This window comes from Rhincodon typus, chromosome 4 (assembly GCF_021869965.1).
Source record: "Rhincodon typus isolate 14 chromosome 4, sRhiTyp1.1, whole genome shotgun sequence".
In the NCBI taxonomy this organism is placed as follows: Eukaryota; Metazoa; Chordata; class Chondrichthyes; order Orectolobiformes; family Rhincodontidae; genus Rhincodon; species Rhincodon typus.
The window spans coordinates 20,779,076-20,800,512 of record NC_063335.1 but is presented as its reverse complement, the minus strand read 5'-3'; the positions used below and the strand labels follow the sequence as shown (position 1 = coordinate 20,800,512).

Sequence of the window (21,437 nt, the reverse complement as noted above, 5' to 3'; positions counted from 1 at the left end):
AGTACTTTTTCACTCATTCGTGGGATATGGATGTCGCTGCCTGGCCAACATTTATTGCACATCACTCGTTGCCCTTGAGAAAACGGTGATGAGCTGCCTTCTTGAACCACTGCAGTCTATGTGTTGTGGGTTGTCCCACAATGCCATTGGGGAGGGAATTCCAGAAGTTTGACCCAGCGACAGTGAAGGAATGGCAGGATATTTCCGATTCAGGGTGCTGAATAACTTGGAAGGGAACTTGAAGGTGGTGATGTTCGTCTGCATCTGTTGCCCTGTCCTTCCAGATGAAAGTGATCGTGGGTTTGGAAAGTGCTATCAAAGGATCTTTGGTAAATTTCTGCATGTATCTTGCAAATAGTGTACACTGCAGCTACTCAGTGTTGGTGGTGGCAGAATTGGATGTTTATGTATATTGTACCAGTCAAGTGGGAAGCTTTGTGCTGGATGGTATCAAGCTTCTTGAATGTTGTTGGAGCTGCACCCATCCAGGTAAGTGGTAAGTATTCATCACACTCCTAACTTGTTAATGATGGACAGGCTTTGAGGATCAGGAGGTGAGCTACTCGCTGCAGTATTCCGAGCCTCTGACTTGTTCTTGTAGCCACTGTGTTTATGTGGAAAGTCCAATTGAGTTTCTGGTCAATGGTAACCCCAAAGATGTTGATAGAGGTGCATTTAGTGATGGTAACACCACTGAAGGTCAAGATGTGGTGGTTAGATTGTATCTTATTAGAGATGGTAATTGCCTGGCTTTTGTGTGGCACGAATGTTGCTTATCACCTGTCAGCCCAAACCTGGATATTGTCTAGATCCTGTTGCATTTGAACATGGACTGCTTCAGTATCTGAGGGCTCGCAAACAGTGCTGAACATTGTGCAGTCATTGGTGAACATCCCACTTCTGGCCTTATGATGGAAAGACTGATGAAGCAGCTGAAGATGCTTGAGTCTAGGACACTACACTGAGGAACTCCTGCAGAGATGTCCTGAAGTGGAGATGACTGATCTCTAGCAACCATAACCATTTTCCTATGTTCCAGGTATGTCTCCAAGCAGAGGAGAATTTGCCCCGATACCCATTTATCCCAGTTTTGGATCCTTGACATGACACTTGGTTGATTGCAACCTTGAAGTGAAAAGCTGAGTGGCCATGGCGGAACCCAGACTGGGAGTCACTGAGCAGGTGCTGTTTGATAGCACTGTTGATGACACCTTCCGTCATTTTACTGATGATCGGGAGTAGTAATTGGCCAGGTTGAATTTGTCCTGCTTCTTGTGTGCAGGAAAGACCTGGGCGATTCTCTCCATTGTTGGGTAGATGCCAGTGTTGCAACTTTACTTGGAAGTGCTTGGCTATGAAACAGCAGGTTCTGAAGCACAAGTCTGTTTCTGGGATGTTGTAACAGCCTATAGTCTTTGCAGTATCCAGTGTCTCCAACTGTTTCTTGCTATCATGTGTAATGAGTCAAATTGGCTGAAGACTGGTATCTAGAATCTGGGGACCACTGGAAGAGGTCAAGTTGGATTATTTACTTGACACTGGCTGAAGATTGTGAATGCTTCAGCCTTATCTTTTGCATTGATGTATTGACAATGCGTATAATTGTGGAAAATGGCAGAAAAGAGTTGATTTTTTTTTCGAATTTGTTCATTAATAGTTTTCCTTTATGAATTGCTGATATTTCCATTGAGACGTGTTAAGAGTTTTCTTTTCCAAAGGATGCCACATGAAATGAAGGTGATGTATGCAGGATGCATGCATATGACATATGTAATAAATTAATTGCAATGTTATTTCAATTCTTTAGCCTGAGCCTCCCAAAAAACCCTCAAACTGGAGAATGAAACATGAGAATTTCATTGCCACCATCAGAGCAGCCAAAAAAATGAGTCAAACAGTGAAGGATGGAGGTTCCCTTCCGCCACCACCTCCGCCTTTATATGATCCAGGTATGGCATGCACGAATAGAATTTTTACTGTCTTAGTCTGATGGATATTTGGTCCATTATAATTTGAAAACAAAAATCCATGATGTTTAATTGTTTGATCTGCAATGTTAATATAGATGCTTTTAAAAATTTTAATAAGTCGATGAATCCAATTGGTATAATGTTGGTGCAATTTAATATTTTTTTCTTCATTGATCTGCCTGCGGTGCTGAGTGTTGTACTGTAATTTTTTTATTTCTGATTTCAAAATGTGCAATATTTGGCAATTGTTCCACTGTTTCATGCAGTCAAAGGAAGGCTAGTTAAGCTTTTGAGGGAGAAGCGAATAATCCATTGTAGCATTTAAGTGTACTCAAGACTGAGACAGGTTGCAAATCATGAAGCAAGTTAAAGGTTATGGTGATAATGCAGGAAATTGGAGTTGAGGATTATCAGATCAGCCATGACCTTATTGAATGGCAGAATGGACTCAATGGGCTGAACGCCTCCTTCTGCTCCCAATGTCTTAGTCATAAAAACATAAGTGTGGAAACAGACCCTTTGGTCCAACCAGTCCATATTGACCCTAATCCCAAACTAAACTAGTTCCACCTGCCTGTGCTTGGCCCATTTCCCTCCTGTTCAGAGATGTTAGTTCACACCTCTGGAGTAGGTGGAATTTCAATCCAGGCCTCCTGGCCCAAAGATAGGCACACTACCACTATGTAAAAAGAGCCCTTGCGTTCCTCAGCATAGTGTCCTTGGCCTAACCATCTTCAGCTGCTTCATCAATGGTCACTTTATGGTCAGAAGTGGGAATGGTTGCTGATGATGTGCAATGTTCAACACCATTAACAATCCCTCAGATTTTGAAGCAGTCTGAGTGGAAGTGCAGCAAAACTTGGACAATATCGAGGCTTGGAGTTGAAACATGTCAATTAATGTTCAAGCCACACAAATGCAACAAGAGAGAAGCTAACCATCGTCCCATTATTGTCACTGAATCCACAACTATCAACATTCTGGGGGTCACCATTGACCAGAAACTTAACTGGACTGGCCGTATAAATACAGTGGCTACAAGAACAGGTCAGAGGCTAGGAACACTACAGTGAGTAACTCATTCCTGACTCCCCAGAGCCAGTCCACCACCTAGGTGCAAGTCAGGAGTATTGTGAAATACTTGCCACTTGCCTGGAGGAGTGCAGCTCAAATAACAGCCAAGAAGCTTGACACCATCCAAGACAAAGCAGCCCACGTGATTGGCATTACATACACAAATAACAACTCCCTCCATCACCGATGCTCAGTCACGGCACTGTGTACCATACACAGGAAGCACTGCAGAAATTCACTGAGGATCCTCAGACAGCACCTTCCAAACCCACGACCACTAACCACCTAGAAATGCCAAGTCACCATGTGTTTGGGAACACTATCACCTGCAAGGTTCTCTCCAAGTTACTCACCATCTTGACCTGGAAATATATCATTGTTGCTTCAGTACCACTGGAACAAACTCCTGGGAACTCCTTCCCTAACGGCATTGTGGGTGTACTTGCAGCACATAGACTGCAGCAATTCATGAAAGCATCTCACCATTACCTTGGGATGGATGATAAATCCTGGTCCAACTAGTGAATCTTGCATCTTATGAATGAATTTTTAAAACGTTTCAAGGGTCAGATATCTTGTTCAAAATGAATGATCTGTATTAGATACAAGGAGAAATGAATGATGGTAGTAGTTCTACAGTACAGTGTTTGAGCAGTCATTTATGTAGGGCTGCTGTTACGTTAAATTCAAATTGAACTTAAAATTCCATTTGAACGTTGCTATGCTCAATGTGATTTTAAAGTCAACACACTTGTTATTGCTAACAGCTGCAATTCATTGATAAATATTGACCAGCTCTACACAATTGTTCTAGCAGTGTAATTTTCTTGTCTAAGTTGAGGATTACAGTTTAATCAGTGACTCTGGCTGCGTAGTTCAGCTTTGTAGCTAGCCAGTGTGCTCAAGCACACTCAATGAGGTTAAGCAACTTTTCTACAAATGCAAGCCTGCAATCAACAATCACTTTGGTTAGATGATTTGATAACAAATATGTAGAACAGTACTTAATTCAATAGAAGTAACTGCATACAGATTCAATAGGGATTATAGGGGATTTTTATGATGCAATGCTAAAGGTCCCACCTGTTCCAGAGATGTGTTATAACACAACTGAACAGGTTGATTAAAAATATTTACAATAGGAATTACCAAGTTTAAACTATAGTTCATGATGCAGACACTAGATTTATGCATGACATCTTTAAGTATAAAGGGATAGTAAGAACTGCAGATGCTGGAGTCAGAGATAACACAGTGTAGAGCTGAAGGAACACAGCAGGCCAGGCAGAATCAGAGGAGCAGGAAAGTTGATGTTTCGGGTCGGGACCCTTCTTCAGAAATGGGGAGGGGGAGGGGAGCTCAGAAATAAATAGAGAGAGGAGGAGTGGGGCTGGGAAAGGTAGGTGGGATGGTGATAAGTGAGTGCAGGTAGGCAATGGTGGGGATTAATCAATGAGGTGGGAAGAGCGGATAAGTGAGAGAGAAGGTGGACAGGTTGTCTCAGGTTAAGGAGGCAGGGATGAGACGGAGAGTTGGTCATGAGATGAGGCCAGGGTTGGGGAGATTTTGAAACTGGTAAAACCCACATTTAGGCCACTACGCTGCAGGCTCCCAAGGCAGAATATGAGGTACTGTTCCTCCAGTTTGCGGGTGGTGTCATTGTGACACTGGAGGAGGCCCAAGATTGACATGTTACCCAGGGAGTGGGAAGGGGAGTTAAAATGTTTCGCGACCGGAGGGTGTTGTCGTTTGTCGTGAACAGAATTTGACCTGACACAACCTGTCCATCTTCTCTCCCACCTATCTGCCCCGCCCACATCACTGACCAACCCCCACCACTCCCTACCTGCACTCACCTATCACCATCCCACCTACCTTCTTCAGCCCCAGCCCTCCTCTCTCTATTTATTTCTGAGCTCCATTCCCACTCCCCGCATTTCTGAAGAAGGGTCCCAACCCGAAACGTCAGCTTTCCTGCTCCTCTGATGCTGCTTAGCCTGCTGTGTTCCTTAAGTATAAAGGGATTCTTTTTGCTTTGCTATACAGCTTCACACACTGCTGTCCCCATTCTCAAATGCACTGAGCTATTCCTTATGCATACTAGTTTGTTATATGTGGCATTTAATGTTCCATGCTCCTGACCACAAGGTGACATCATTTGTGTCCTTTTCAAAAGGCCATGTTGGATCTCCCTGGTCAACGACCTGGTCCCTTCCACAATCGCGGTTGCCGTACATTTTAGCAGTATTGCAATTTTCATGGTCCTGTGAAAAAAGAAAATGACGCCAGTCATCGACTGTTAGTCCCTAGTATTCTTTGTGTACTCATACTCCTTGATCTGTATCCAGTGTTTCCACAGGCCTTTCCCTTCCAAATACTCGCTTGAAAGTATCAGTGGTCACCACAACTTCATAAGGTCCTTGCCAGCAAAGTACTAAGTCTGGTTTTGTAAGGAGGACCTAATTATTTCTTGATCTTCTTCAAGCCAAATTTTAAAATTACAGATTCAATCATAAATGGCATGCAGACACAAGTAAGTCTATTTGTTCCACACAAACAGAAAAGAATACCATATGCTCTTAAAGGAAAGAAAACAGAAAGAAATCAATTGTAACACACTAAACAATAAACTGTTTCAGAAATACCGACAAAACAAATCATAAGGGGCGAAATAAGCACTGGTCTGAAGCAACTGAAAAACTGCTTGCCAGTGTGTCTCTTTTTCCAGTCTCTCTCTCTTGCTTCAGCCTGTCAGTCTCTTTCTTTCGCTCTTCAATCACTGCAGAACAGAATAAATAAATTGTTTCAACACAGTGCTATAAATTCAGCAGAAGCCTTTCACAGTCAGTCTTTGGCAAGGATTCTGATTTTAATTTTATCCCAGGTGCCTTGAGCCATTTTCTATTTCTTCAGTAGGGCTGAGCATCCCCTGAGCATAGGATGCCCAACAACAACTTACATTCTTTTGTCTCATAAAAAGTGTGGAGTCCCACCTTTTGATCAAACTGCAAAGTGAACATTTGGCCCTTACCATTGTGTTAGCTTCCCCATCCCTAAGGCTACTGTCTCCAGTTCCTGAATGTCACTATAAATTCCCTTCTAACACTACGAAAATTCAGTCATCTTGACGTAGAAAAACAGGATGCTGGAAGAACACATCAGCAGGCAGCATATGGAGGAAAGAAGCAATCAACATTTCAGGTATTACCCTTTTTCAGGACTGGATGTGGAGTTATGGGGAGCTGCAGATAAAGGGAAGGGGGAGGGAGGGGTGGAGGCGGCATGGTGGTGATAGGTGGACACTGGTGGTAGGTACGACCTGATTGGTCAATGGAAGGGATGAATCCAGTCGGTGGCTGGAAGGGAAGGTCAGAAGGTAGAGTGGAAGGGAGGATATGGGGCTGGAAGGGAAGCCAGGAGATGGGTGGGAGGGTTATTTGAAATTGGAGAACTCAATGTTCAGTCCTCCCAGGCAGAAGATAAATTTTTGTTCTTCAGTTTGTGTTCCGAGTCGCTACGATACTGGAGGAGACCGAGGACAGACATGTCGGAGGGGGAGTGGGGTGGGGAGTTGAAATGGGCAGTGACCGGGAGATTGGGTTGGCTGTTACAGGCCAGGTGGAGATGCTCGGCAAAATAGTCACCTGGTCTACATTTGGTCTCACCGACATAGAGAAGACCACATCAGGAGCACCGGATGCAGTAGACTAGGTTCGAGGAGACGCAGGTGAAGCTCTGTCTCACCTGGAAGGACTGTTTAGGGGCCCCAGCTGGAGGTGAGGGCAGTGGTGTGTGGGCAGGTGTTGCATCTTTAACGGTTACAGGGGAAGGGGCGGGGGGGGGGGGGTGTGGGGGGGGGGGGGGGTGGAGGGTGGTTGGAGTTGTTGGTGAAGAGTGTGGTGCTACCTAAGGAGTGGCGAAGGGAAAGGTCCTTTTGGAAAGGCAGAGAGGCCTGGGGTCTACTTGGAGTTGGCGGAAGTGTTTAAGGATGATACGTATGATGCGGTGGCTGGTGGAGTGGAAAGTGAGGACAAGGGGGGCCCTATCTTTATTGTGTTTGGAGGGGTGGTGGTTAAGGGCTGTGGAGCGAGGAGTGGAGGGCTGTCTGGATGACAGAGGGTGGTGGGGGGAAAGAGTGTTGTTTGAAAAAGGCAGATATCCAGGATGCTTCGGAGTGAAACGTCTCCTCAACAGGGTAGTTGCGACGGAGATGGAGAAATTGGGAAAACGGGATGGAGTTTTTGCAGGATACAAGGTAGGAGGAGGTGTAGTCTAGGTAGCTATGGGAGTCTGTGGGTTTATAGTTAATGTCAGTCCGTAAACTGTCGCCAGTAATGGAAATAGAGAGGTCAAGAAAAGGGAGGGAGGTGTCTGAGATAGACAAATTGGCAAAGACCAATTGATTCCCTTGATGAAAAAAACAGAAATTGCTGAAGAAACTCAACAGGTCTGGCAGCATTTGTGGAGAGAAAAACACAGTTACTGTTTCAAATCCAGTAACCCTTCTTCAGAAGTGACTCCCCTGTTTTGGTGTAAGTTGCCTTTTGAAGCTACCGATGATTCTGTCACAGAATGCAAAGTCTGTACTGGTCTCCTGACTGCAAAACCTGATCATGTGGCCTTAATATTGTCTCTCTGCTGCTCAGCTTTGCTGGACTTTTTCTGTTTCAACCAATTCCCATCCACCCCTCTCTTTTCCTGTACCCTTGGCGTATTTGCACAGTGTACCATCAGGAACTGCACTTTACCAACCCACCAATATGTGTGTTCTGTAGGTCTGCATTGTTCTGCTCCTTACTTATTTTTCTTCTGTTCTGCACTCTTTGTCCAGTCAACTGGGCAAATCAGGACAGGACTCGCACACTTAATGATAAGGTTCTTGGGAGCGTTGCTGAACAAAGAGACCTTCGAGTGCAGGCTCATAGTTTATTGAAAGTGGAGTCACAGGCAGATAGGATAGTGAAGAAGGCACTTAGTATGCTTGCTTTTATTGGTCAGTGCATTGAGTATAGAAGTTGGGAAATCATGTTGCGGCTGTACAGGACATTGGTTGGGACACTTTTGGAGCATTGCATGCAATTCTGGTCTCCTGCTATAGGAAGGATGTTGTAAAACTTTAAAGAGTTCAGAAAACATTTTTGAGAATGTTGCCAGGGCTGGAGGGTTTGAGCTGTAGGGAGAGGCTGAATAGGCTGGGGCTATTTTCCCTGGAGCATCAGAGGCTGAGGGGTGACCTTATAGAGGTTTATAAAGTCATAAGGGGCATGGATAGAGTAAACAGACAAGATCTTTTCCCCAAGGTGGGAGAGTACAAAACTAGAGGGCATAGGTTTAAGGTGAGGGGGAAAGATATAAAAGGGACCTAGGGGCAACATTTTCACACAGAGGGTGGTGTGTGTATGAAATGAGCTGCCAGAGGAAGTGGTGGAGGCTGGTATGGTTACAACATTTAAAAGGCATCTGGATGGGTATGTGAATAGGAAGGGTTTAGAGGAATATGGGCCAAATGTGGGCAAATGGGACTAGATAGATGTAGGATATCTGGTTGGCTTGAATGCATTGGACTGAAGGATCTGTTTCCGTGGTGTATAGCTCTATGATTCTAACTATGGCATACTTATCTTCCTTCCCTTTGCTTGATTTCTTTAATTCTAACTCCAACTGGCTTCTCTTTCCCTCCCGCTGCTCATACTTCACCTGATAGGCCAAAAGCCAAGCTGCTTTCATTTTCCTGGCCAACATGTGGACCCATCTTTCCACTGTTCTGCCTCATCAACAGGGTTTACAACCCTGACTCTCCCTAGAGATTCCTGGCCTAGAGGACAGCACAGTGGCTCAGTAGTTAACACTGCTGTCTCTCAGCACCAGGGACCCGAGTTTAGTTCCAGCCTTGGATGACTGTCTGTGTGGAGTTTGTATCTTCTTCCCATGTCTGCGTGGGTTTCCTCCAGATGCTCCGGTTTCCTCCCACAGTCCAAAGATGCACAGGTTAGGTGCTAAAAAAAGAAAATTGCCTCGTAGGGTCCAGGGATGTGCAGGCTAGCTGGTTTAGCCATGGTAAATATGGGGTTTACGGGGATTGGGTGGGTCTGGGTTGGATGCTCTTCAGAGGATCTGTGCAGACTTGACGAGCCGAATGGCCTCTTTCTGCTCTGAAAAGTTTCTATGATTCCGCTACCACCAAACATGAGTGTATTGGAAAACAGTGTTCTCTATAACTTGAACTCTCATTTTTATCATAGCTTCTTCTGGTTACGGCTTCTTTTAGCTTACACCAATTTAGTATGCTATGGTCAGAAACACACATATTCACCAACTTCTGAACACAAACAGACTAGACGTCAACATTGACTCACCAACTCACATACAAGTTTTACTATGTTTGTCTTTTCACCAGCATTTTAGACTGCTGTGGTATTTCCAATGTAATTTTCCCTAAAATATGAACCAAGTTTATTTTGTCAATAATTCTGTTATTAGTCTGGCATTGTTTCTGGAGTCGATTGTTAACTCTGTTTCTGTCTCAATTGGTATTGCAAGATCTGCTAAATTTCCCCAGCTCTTTCTGTTTTTATACCTTATTACCCCTTTTTCTTTATCTTGCCCCATCTTGCGTATCTTTTTGTTACCAGGAATTTATTGACCTCTAGGATTCCCAGTTAAAGATATCATCTTATGACATGCGTCCACACATCACGACTTTGGGATTTTTATTTGTACGCTTACGACCATATTTCACCCCTAGCCCCTGCCCTGTGGTGATTCTGACCTCTGTTGTACAACATCTTGGAATCTATCAAGCCGGCCCTTCATGATTTTGGACTATATTTTGTTCAACGTTTCTAATCTACCCTGGCAGCTCTTGGTATCACTCTAGCCCAACATGCTTTGACAGCTCAGCAGGCGGGTTGCCAAGTGTTGGTTCTGTAATACCTACTTAAATTACCAGACCCCTTCAAATGCCAAGACTAATTTAGCGATTAACTATTATGATGTTTCATGTTTTAGTTACCAATTTCGTACTCCTCTAAATCTACTATCAAGGCCAATTTAGCAACAAAGTATAACATTACTCTCCTGTGTCCCACTCAATCCCAATTTAACAACCGATGAACATTTTACCCTAAGTATTTGTAACCAAACCTGCCTTAAAAATTAATTGTATTCCCCTGCGTATAGATTTTAAGACCAAAATAATGATTAGCTGTAATCATGGCCTTCTGTACATTGGTTTTCAAGCCCAATTTAAGAACTAGCTTGTTTAATTAGACAGTATATTTGAATTCAGTTGAAAAATTAGCTGTAATTTCATTCCATTGCCTAATTTTCATCAAATTCAAATTAACCATTAGTTAGCATTATTCTCCAGTGTATTATCAGGCCCATTTAAAAAAAATAACATTCTCCATGGATATTATTCAACAAACATAAATTAAGAATTAAATGTACCTTGCACCTCTGTGAATCACGTAGTAAGTCCAACTTCACAGTTAGATGTAAAATGTTTTTCATTGGTATTTTTGTGTATTGCTACCAAACCCTATGTAACAATTAACTTTACACAAATAGTCAAAGGAGCCTTGGCAAATTTCTTTAGTGCACGTTGTAGATAGTACATATTGCTGCTATTGAGTGTTGGTGGTGCAGGGAATGTATGTTTATGGATGTCAGTCAAGTGGGTTGCTTTATCTTGGATGGTGTTGAGCTTCTTGACTGTTGTTGAAGCTGCAATCATCCAAGCAAGTAGGAGTATTCCATCACATTCATGATGTGTGCTTTGTAAATGGTAGACAGGCTTTGGAGAGTCAGGAACTGAGTTACTCCTAGCCTCTGGCCTGCTGCTGTCACCACAGTATTCATATGACTAAGCCAGTTCAGTTTCTGGTCAATAGTAATCTGCAGGATTATGATGATGGGGAATTCAACAGTGGTAATGCCATTGAATGTCAAGGGGTGAATGCTAGGTTCTTTGCTGAAGATGGTCATTACCTGGCACTTGTGTGGCATGAATGTTGCTTCCTATTTGTCACCCCAAAGATATTGTCCAGGTATTGCTGCCTTTGAACATGGACTGCTTCAGTGTCTGAGGAATCCAAAATGGTGCTGACCATTGTGCAATCATCAGTGAACATTCCCACTTCTGACCTTATGGTGGAGGGAAGGCTGTTGATGAAGTAGCTGCAGATTCTTGGGCCTAGGATACTATACTGAAGAACCCCTGTAGAGAGGTCCTCAGGCTGAGATGACTGATGTCCAATAACCACAACTATCTTCCTTTGCATTGGGTATGACTCCAACCAGTGGAGAGTTTACCTCTCAATTCCAATTGACTTAAGTTTTTCTAGGGCTCCTTGATGTCACATTCAGTCAAATACATTGATGTCCAAGGACAGTCCCTTTCAAGTGGCTTCTGGAATTCAGTTCTTTGTTTAACCGAAGACTGTAATGAGGTCAGGAATGGAGTAACCTTGGTGGAACCCAACTGAGCATTAGTGAGCATGTTATTTTTAAGCAAGGGCTGCTTGATAGCACTGGTGTTGATACCTTGCATTGCTTTACTGATGATCGTGAATAGACCAGTGGAGTGGTAATTAGTTGGATTAGTTTTATACTACTTTTTGTGTCAGGACATACCTGGGCAATTTCCAAATTGGTCAGGCAGTGTTGTACCTGTATTAGTACATTTTGGTTAGGGGTGCAGCTAGTTCTAATGCATGTCTTCAGTACCATTGCTGGAACATTGTGGGGGCCCATCGGCACTGCAGCTGATATAATGAATGCCTACTGGGGCCATTTCAGAGGGTTGGGAACCACATTACCGTGGGTCTAGAGTACATTGGCCACACCAGGTAAGGATGGCATTTCTCTTTCCTAAAATGACAGTAGAGAACCAGATAGAATTTTACATCAACCAATAATGGTTTTATAGTCATTCCATATTGAAAGAATGAACAGGTTCGGTCTCTTTTCTCTTGAAAGGTGATGCTGAGAGTTAAGTGAGCAGTCCTTAAAATTATGAAAGGATTTGACAGAGTGAAAAGGGCTGTTCTCTCATTGGAGGTAGATGACTGGTGGTGGTTTAACCTGAGGGTCACCACACTTTAGGAAAGGGGAAAGATTGAGAAGCAGAGTACCTTTTTGTAACAGCTGGTGTGGGAATTGAACATACTGTTGGCCTCATTCTGCATTCCAACCAGCTGTCCAGCCAAGTGAGCTAAAATCCATTTTTTTGTATCTATTTACGTTGGGCAGCTGGGTGGCTTGTCAAGATTGTAATATTTAAGCACAAAGCATTCCAGTGCTTGAAACATTTGTTCATTTCTAGTCACAAGACAGGCCACTCCTGTTTTGATAGGCTATCCATATCAGTTCAAGGGTCAGAGGCAACTTTAGTCAGGGAGAGAGTCTGATAAGGTGGCTCCTTGTTGGTCAGAGGGTTACCACTTTAAGGCAGCTGGTCAATCAGATATTTAGAAATAGGGCGTAAAAGCTCCAGAAGCAGAACTTCTGATGTTACCAGTTTTTGGGCAGTCAGGGATAAGCCTGAGGAGCTGGGAAGGAGATGCTGTCACCTGTTGTATGTTGAAGAGAGTTAGGGCTTAGTGGAAGCTCTGTGAGTCATTGAGATCTAATCAGCTGAGAATGGGGGTAACGGAAGAGGGAAGTAAATGTATATTTCATATATCATCCTTGTCAGTCTTTTTACATGCTCTCCATTGTCTTTATACCCTTTTAATATGGTGACCAGAACTATATGCAGTATTTCGAAGTGTAGTCTTATCAGGTTTCAATACAGCTTAACGTTCTGTCTCTGGTTTTCAGTTCTCTAGAAATTAGTCCTAGTCTTTGTTTGACTTTTTTAAAAGCCTTATTAATCTGCATCGATGGCTTGTGTTTTATGTATTGTGTTCCAAGGTCCCAATGTACTTTTTCCACATTTACATTCCTACTTTTCAAATAATATTTCATCATGTTTTGCTCATGAAATTACAGTATCACAATTCATTTGTTGAAATCTGATCTAAGTAACAGTTAATAATGGAGAAACCAAATCTTCAGTTTTGGAGTAGAATTTTATCTTGTGAAATTCTCTTTCATTGCATCGTATCCTTAATAATGAAACTTTTTTTTGATTGTATGATTTTTCTTGCAGGTACATTGGCCCAGGTCATTCGAGCAGCAGCAATGATGATCTGATTGCTGCTGCAATCGAAAGTTCCCCTGGCCTGACATTAGAACATAGAACATAGAACATTACAGCGCAGTACAGGCCCTTCGGCCCTCGATGTTGCGCCGACCTGTGAAACCAATCTGAAGCCCATCTAACCTAAACTATTCCATTATCATCCATATGTTTATCCAATGACCATTTAAATGCCCTTAAAGTGGGCGAGTCTACTATTTTTGCAGGCAGGGCATTCCACGCCCTTACTACTCTCTGAGTAAAGAACCTACCTCTGACATCTGTCTTATATCTATCACCCCTCAATTAAAGCTATGTCCCCTCGTGCTAGCCATCACCATCCGAGGAAAAAGGCTCCCACTGTCCACCCTATCTAATCCTCTGATCATCTTGTATGTCTCTATCAAGTCACCTCTTAACCTTCTTCTCTCTAACGAAAACAGCCTCAAAACCCTCAGCCTTTCCTCATAAGACCTTCCCTCCATACCAGGCAACATCCTGGTAAATCTCCTCTGCACCCTTTCCAATGCTTCCACATCCTTCCTATAATGCGGTGACCAGAACTGTACGCAATACTCCAAGTGCGGCCGCACCAGAATTTTGTACAGCTGCAACATGACCTCATGGCTCCGAAACTCAGTCCCTCTACCAATAAAACCTAACATACTGTACGCCTTCTTAACAACGCTATCAACCTGGGTGGCAACTTTCAGTGATCTATGCACATGGACACCGAGATCTTTCTGCTCATCCACACTACCAAGAATCTTACCATTAGCCCAGTACTCTGTATTCCTGTTACTCCTTCCAACGTGAATCACCTCACACTTTTCCGCATTAAACTCCATTTGCCACCTCTCAGCCCAGCTCTGCAGCTTATCTATGTCCCTGTGTATCCTGCAACATCCTTCCGCACTACCCACAACTCCACCGACTTTGGTGTCATCCGCAAATTTACTAACCCATCCTTCTACGCCCTCATCCAGGTCATTTATAAAAATGACAAACAGCAGTGGCCCCAAAACAGATCCTTGAGGTACACCACTAGTAACTGAACTCCAGGATGAACATTTCCCATCAACCACCACCCTCTGTCTTCTTACAGCTAGCCAATTTCTGATCCAAACCGCTAAATCACCCTCAATCCCATGCCTCTGTATTTTCTGCAATAGCCTACCATGGGGAACCTTATCAAACGCTTTACTGAAATCCAAATACACCACATCAACCGCTTTACCCTCATCCACCTGTTTGGTCACCTTCTCAAAGAACTCAATAAGGTTTGTGAGGCACGACCTACCCTTCACAAAACCATGTTGACTATCCCTAATCAAATTATTCCTTTCTAGATGATTATAAATCCTATCTCTTATAATCCTTTCCAACACTTTACCCACAACCGAAGTAAGGCTCACTGGTCTATAATTACCAGGGTTGTCTCTACTCCCCTTCTTGAACAAGGGGACAACATTTGCTAGTCTCCAGTCTTCTGGCACTATTCCTGAAGACAATGACGACATAAAGATCAAAGCCAAAGGCCTTGCAATCTCCTCTCTAGCTTCCCAGAGAATCCTAGGATAAATCCCATCCGGCCCAGGGGACTTATCTATTTTCACACCTTCCAGAATTGCTAACACCTCCTCCTTATGAACCTCAATCCCGTCTAGTCTAATAGACTGTATCTCAGTATTCTCCTCGACTACATTGTCTTTTTGCTATACATTACTTCCGGGATCTTCCGATCCTGGTTTTCACAGAAATCTGCAGCATAGTGTCCACTGGGGATCTCTGTTGGAGAGGAGTAGAGTCAGGGGAAAAAAGACACACCCCCTTTTTACGGCATTACTTGCCGTATGGTAGGTTAAAAGTTTAGCCTTTGAACGTTTAGTGAATTGGTGGGTGTGGGTCATGATTGTGAGACGTGGTTGGGTCGATTGGTTGGGGGCAATGGTGTGGTCGTTCTATTTATTGACTCATGGGACGTGGGCATCTCTGGCTGAGCCAATATTTATTGCCTGTCCCTCGTTGCACTTGAGAAGATCATAGCCGCCTTCTTTAACGACTGCTGTAGTTAGGTTGGGAGGAGTGTCATAGTTGGGTGGTCAGGTGGTATCGGGGAAGTGGAGTAGATAAATAGGGATTCATTTATAGAGTTGTTAGGTATGTCCAAATCTAAGTCTAAGTTGGTGAGATTTACAGAGGTCGCAGTGAATGAGAAAATTGCCCATTAAAAGTTGAGACTGCCTAGGTCAGTTCCCAGAAGGCCTGCAAGTGGGATTTCCACTGGGCTCCACTAGTCACCTTGAGGCTCTGACTTTCCAGAACCTCGAAGATTTGGCCCATGACTATGCCAGCAATAACAGTTCTGATAAAGAGTCATTCACTTAAAATATTAAACCTGTTTCTCTTGAAGCAGTTTCTCTCAGAACTCCTGTGTATTCTCAGCATTTTCTGTTTTTATTAAACTAATGTGTTCAAGAACTTTTTTTTTAATATGTAGATGTGCCTACTAGAGAAGGAGCAAAACTTGATCTCCTGTTGGGAAATAAAGCAGGGCGAGTGACTGAAGTGTTAGTGGGGGGGCCTTTGGGACCAGTGATCATAATTTTATTAATTTTACAATTGTTATGGAAAAGGATACATTTTGTATAAAAGTTAAAGTTCTAGGTTGGAGTAAGGCCAATTTTCACAATATGAGACAGGAACTTGCAAAAGTTGATTGGGGTAGACTGTTCACAGGTAAAGGGATGACTGGTAAGTGGAAGACTTTCAAAAGCGAGATAACAAGAGTTCAGAGGCAGTATGCTCCTGTTAGAGTGTGAGGCAGTATGCTCCTGTTAGAGTAAAGTTAAGGCTGGTAGGAGTAGGGAATAATGGATGAATAGAGATATTGAGGCCCTGGTCAAGAATAAGAAGTAATCGTATATTAGATATAGGCAAATGAATCAAATGAATCTCTTGAAGAGTGTAAAGAGTTTAGGGGCATTCTTAAGAGGGAAATCAGGAGGGCAAAGAGGAGATAACCTTATCTGCCAAGGCTAAGTATAATCCAAAGAGATTCTACAAGTATATTAAGAGCAAACGAGCAACGTGAGAGAAAAGGGTCTTTTAAAGATCTATGAGGTCGTCTATGTCTTGAACCTCAGGTGATGAGAGTAATACTAAATGAATATTTCACATCAGTTTTCACTGTGGAGAAAGAAATGGAAGCTAGAGAACTCGGGGAAATAAATTTTGATGTTTTGAAAACAGTTCACATTGATGAAGAGGATGTGCTGGAGGCCTTAGAAATCCTAAAGGTGGGTAAATCTTCGGACCTGATCAAGTGCATCCCAGGACGTTGTGGGCGGTTAGGGATGAAATTGCGGGCCCTAGCAGAAGTACTTGTATAGTCTAAAACCATGGGTAAGGTGCCGGAGGACTGGAAGATGGCTAATGTTGTGCCTTTATTTAAGAAACACTTGAAACTATAGACCTGTGAGCCTGACCTCGGTGGTGGGTAAGCTATTGGAGGTGATTCTGAAAGATAGGATTTACATATATTTGGAGAGGCAAGGACTGATCAGGGATAGTCAGCATGGTTTTGTGCAAGGGAAATCATGTCACACAAATTTGATTGAGATTTTTAGTTTTGCTATAACGTGCTGTAACGAGATTCATGAATAGTGGATGTTGTTTGGATAACGCAAACTTCCTGCTGTACAAATATAGCGATTTTCTATAGTGAATTCCCTGTAACGCAATTTTCTATAGCACGAGGTCTCACAAGAACACAACTATTGCGTTATAGGAGAACTACCTGTAACCAAAATGATTGATGAGGGCGGAGTAGTAGATATTTTCATGGATTTTAGTAAAGCCTTTGACAAGGTTCTGCATGGTAAGACTAATTAGTAAAGTTAGATCAGTCGGGATTCAGGGTGAGCTTGCCAATTGGATACAAAATTGGCAGACAGAAGGTGGTGGTAGAGAGTTTTTGGGCTGGAGGCTTGTGACCATCGGTGTTGATCTTGATCAGTTGGGTCAGTGGGCTAAGGAGTGGCCGATGGAGTTTAATTTCGATAAATGTGAGGTATTGCATTTCAGTAAAATAAACAAGGACAGGACTTGTGCAATTAATGGTAGGGCCCTGGGTCATGTTGTAGAATAGAGAGACCTGCGGGTTCAGGAACATAATTTGCGTCACAGGTAGACAGACAGGGTGGTTAAGAAACCGTTTAGCATGCTTGCCTTCATTGTTCAGATCTTTTGAGTTGAGGAGTTGGGAGGTTATTCATTGGTAGGGCCTCTTCTGGAGTACTGTGTGCAGTTCTGGTCACCCTGCTATGGGAAGGATATTATTAAATTGTAGCAGGTTCAGAAAAGATTTACCAGGATGTTGCCCGGAATGGAAGGTTTGAGTTATAAAAATAGGCTGGATAGGCTGGGATTTTTTCACTGGAGCGTAGGAGGTTGAGGGATGACCTGAGAGATGTTAATAAAATCGTGAAGTGCATAGATAAGGTAAATAGCAAGGGTCTTTTCCCTAGGGTTGGAGAGTTTAAAACTAGGGGGCATATTTTTGAGGTGAGAGGAGAAAGTTTTAAAAAGGTCATGAAGGGCAATTTTTACACACACAGGGTGGTTCGTATATGGAATGAACTACCAGAGGAAGTGTTAGTTGCTTGTACAGTTGCAACATTTAAAAGACATTTGAACAGGTACATGAATAAGAACGGTTGAGAAGGATGTGGGCCAAACACAAGCAAATGGGACTAGTTTAATTAGGGAAACTTGGTCGGCGTGGACAGATTATTGTGAAGAGCCTGTTTCTACATTGTATGACCCTACAATATTTTAAGTTCACTTGTACTTCTATGTTCTCGAGACATAGATATCAACATTTTTCAGAGCATTGGATAGTGAAAGGACATTGGGCTTGAAGGAGTCAGATTGGGATCTTCAAAATAAAGCATGTTTTGTGGAATGGATCTTATTGAGGCTTTTGAAAGCGGGAAAGAAGCTGATAAAGGTGAGTTATTGAGGGAGGGGGTTCCACATGGCTGCGTTATGGTACGGGAAGAGAGGTAAGTTGAACTTTTTCCTATTGAGGTATCTTTCATCCATAAGAAGGTTATTTTTCCTTTTTGAAACAGGCATGACGTTCACTTGAGCCCTCTGTCATGAAGTTCTGCAACAAACTGTCTTCAGGGTTAAGTCAGAAGTTTTGTTGATTAATGTATTCAAACACAGGGAATGATTGTCACAACAATATTTGCACACCAGCATATATGGAAGAAAATAGAAATGAAAGATTTTACAATTAAGAACAATTTTTACAAAAATGAAGTTGGCAAAGGTGCAATGATATGAACCAAAAGAACTGCGGATGCTGTAAATCAGGAACAAAAACAAAGTTGCTGGAAAAGCTCAGCAGGTCTGGCAGCATCTGTGAAGGAGAAAACAGAGTTAACGTTTTGCGTCCGGTGACCCTTCCTCAGAACTTCCTCAGAACCTCCTCAGGACCTGTGTTCTGCGGAAGGGTCACCGGACCCGAAACGTTAACACTGTTTTCTCCTTCACAGATGCTGCCAGACCTGCTGAGCTTTTCCAGCAACTTTGTTTTTGTGCAATAATATGAACTTGGGCATATAGAGACTTGGTCCACTTTTCAGTCAAATACAAGATCTCTTTCAAAACTAGATTTTGAGGAAGCTTAGATACTTGGAGTCTGGCTATGGCGTTAACAGTGGATTACATATTTGGCAGACTGATTCTTACCAGACTGAGGCAAGGGTTCTGAAATGTGTAATTAAAGCTGTTTCGGTCATGTGCTGATAAAGGAGAAGTCCCTTTGGTTAACAGGGCAGTTTCTGTGCCCTTGAACAAGACCATTGCACATTATATAAACTAGATGGTGAGCTATTAATGCTTTTTCAGGACTAAAATCAGCTTTGATAGCTCTCTTTGTTTACCAAATTGGGCAGGCATAATATTTACTGCTCCTCTGTGTTTGCTGTCTTGGATACATTAAAAATGCTTCCTCATGCCCATGCTAATGATTTGCTAGATGCTATATTGTTTTGTATATTTCAGTAATCTTTTTTCCCACAGTTTGGAGAAAAGTAAAACGCTTTGCCGAGTATCTCAGTTTTATTTGTCATTGAGATTGTTCTGATGCAATGTTTTGTCAAGATTCCATGTCAGTTGATTGTTAGTTATGTTTCAACCTATTAATTATCCTTAGCAAAAACATCACTAACTATTGAAAATGGATAAATCAGTGCAAGTATATTTCGATGTCATATCCTCATTTTTATCTGGAAAAATAATATGTAAACCTTGTTTTATTTTACTTGGCTAAGCATATCAGTCTTCTAACATGATACGTACTTTTCAAACAGAATGTACATTTAGATTTGATTTCATTCCAGAGATGTTAAGAAATTCCCTACGTTGAAAAATAAGAATTTGTTATCTTAATATATTTATTGAATTTTATTTTCTTAAGATTATGTCCAGTGCCCATACTGCCAGAGAAGATTTAATGAGAATGCTGCAGACAGACACATTTCTTTCTGCAAAGAACAAGCTGCTCGCATTACCAAGCCGAAACATGCTAGTAGCAAAGGGAAACAAAGCACTCCAGCACAGGTAAAGCACACAGTTGTCTTATTTACAGGTGTTACTTTGTGTCATGGTAGATCTTAACAACACGGAAAATGCTTATTTGGACAGCACATACATAGATGCCAAGTACCCATATTTTGCAGACAGTACTCACTGTTCATTGCACTTGCATATTTGGACTATCTGTATGTCAAACTGCAGAAGTGACCTGCATAAACAACAGTAAATGATCCCAGGACCAACGAGGCAGATTTCAGCATGCAGTCCTGCCACATCAATCATGAATGATGATGAACAATTAATTAACTGGAGGAGGATGTTCCACAAATATTCCCATCCTCAACAGTGGGGGAGCTCAGCATATCAGTGCAGAAGCATTTGCAACCAGCTTCACTTTCAGGTGCCAAGTAGATTATTTATCTCTGCTTTCCCTTGAAGTTCCCAGCAACACAGATTCCAGTCTCCAGCCAATTCGATTCATTTTGCATGCTTTCAAGAAATGACTGTAGGCCTTGGATACTCCAAAGGGTATGTGTCCTGACAAAGTTCCAATAATGCCGAAGACTTGTCCTCTGTCACCTGCAGAAGTAGCTACACCATAGCCAAGATATTCCAGTATACCACTATAATGCGAGCATCTACTCCAAAATATCTTCTGAACAAAAACAGGACAAATTTAACCTGGCCAGTTACTGCTCTATAAGTCAACTTGTAATCGTCATCAAAATGGAAGGTATAATTGACAGAGCTATCACGAGGCAGTAACTAGCTCACTGATTTTCAATTCGCGCTTAGCCAGGGCAACTGACCTCCAATTGTGACCTCATTACAGACTTGGCCCAAGTATAAACAAACGAGTTGAACATAAGAGATGAGGTGAGACTGGCTGCACTTAACATCAAGGCAACATATGATGGAAGTGTAGTATTAGAGGTCCCTAGCAAAATTAGAGCCAATGGAATCAGCAAAAACTCTCCACTAGTTGTAATTGTACCAAGAACAAAGGAAGATGGTTGTGCATGTTAGAGGTAGTTATCTCAGGCTCAGGACATCACTGCAGGAGTCTGCGTTGGTCCTGTAATATTTTGACCAATGTCTCCAATACCTCTACAGGCACTTCCTTTGAAATTCTTGGCTGTCAATCAGTCAGAGATTGGCAACTTCAGTTCCATTAGTTTGTCAAGTACTTTATCCCTTGCGTAGAGACTGTTACACAAGACCTTTCATTCCATTAGCATCTGGTATCTTTGGGATGTTTACAGTGTCCTCCCCAGTGAAGACGAATATTAAATGTTGGTTTATGTTATCTACCATTTCCCTGCTTCCCACTATCAATTCCCTAGCCACGTTCTCCAAGGGTCCCACACTCGCTTTAATGTAATTTATTATATTGTTGCAACCCCCTTTGGAAAGTGCAGATGCTCAAGCCCCATTACTCCCAGGATTGCCACAAAAGTTAATGATTTAATCAAAGCACACAAAGTCCCCGATTTACCCCTCTGTTGGAATCAAATTAATAGAAAACACTGATTAGGTTCCTGTGCTTAGCAGAACTACTGTTTATTATAAAAGTAACTCCCAATCACAAATAAACAGCTATG

General features: G+C 42.5%; 1 protein-coding gene across 1 annotated transcript in view; it reads left to right on the top strand.

Moving 5' to 3' along the window:
• zc2hc1a (zinc finger, C2HC-type containing 1A) overlaps positions 1-21,437 on the top strand; it is a 58,020-nt gene that overhangs the window by 17,044 nt on the left and 19,539 nt on the right. Inside the window, exons 4-5 of the mRNA XM_048596412.1 lie at positions 1,808-1,949; positions 19,718-19,860. Of these exons, the coding sequence (XP_048452369.1) occupies positions 1,808-1,949; positions 19,718-19,860 (285 nt within the window). The remainder of the gene's footprint in view (positions 1-1,807; positions 1,950-19,717; positions 19,861-21,437) is intronic.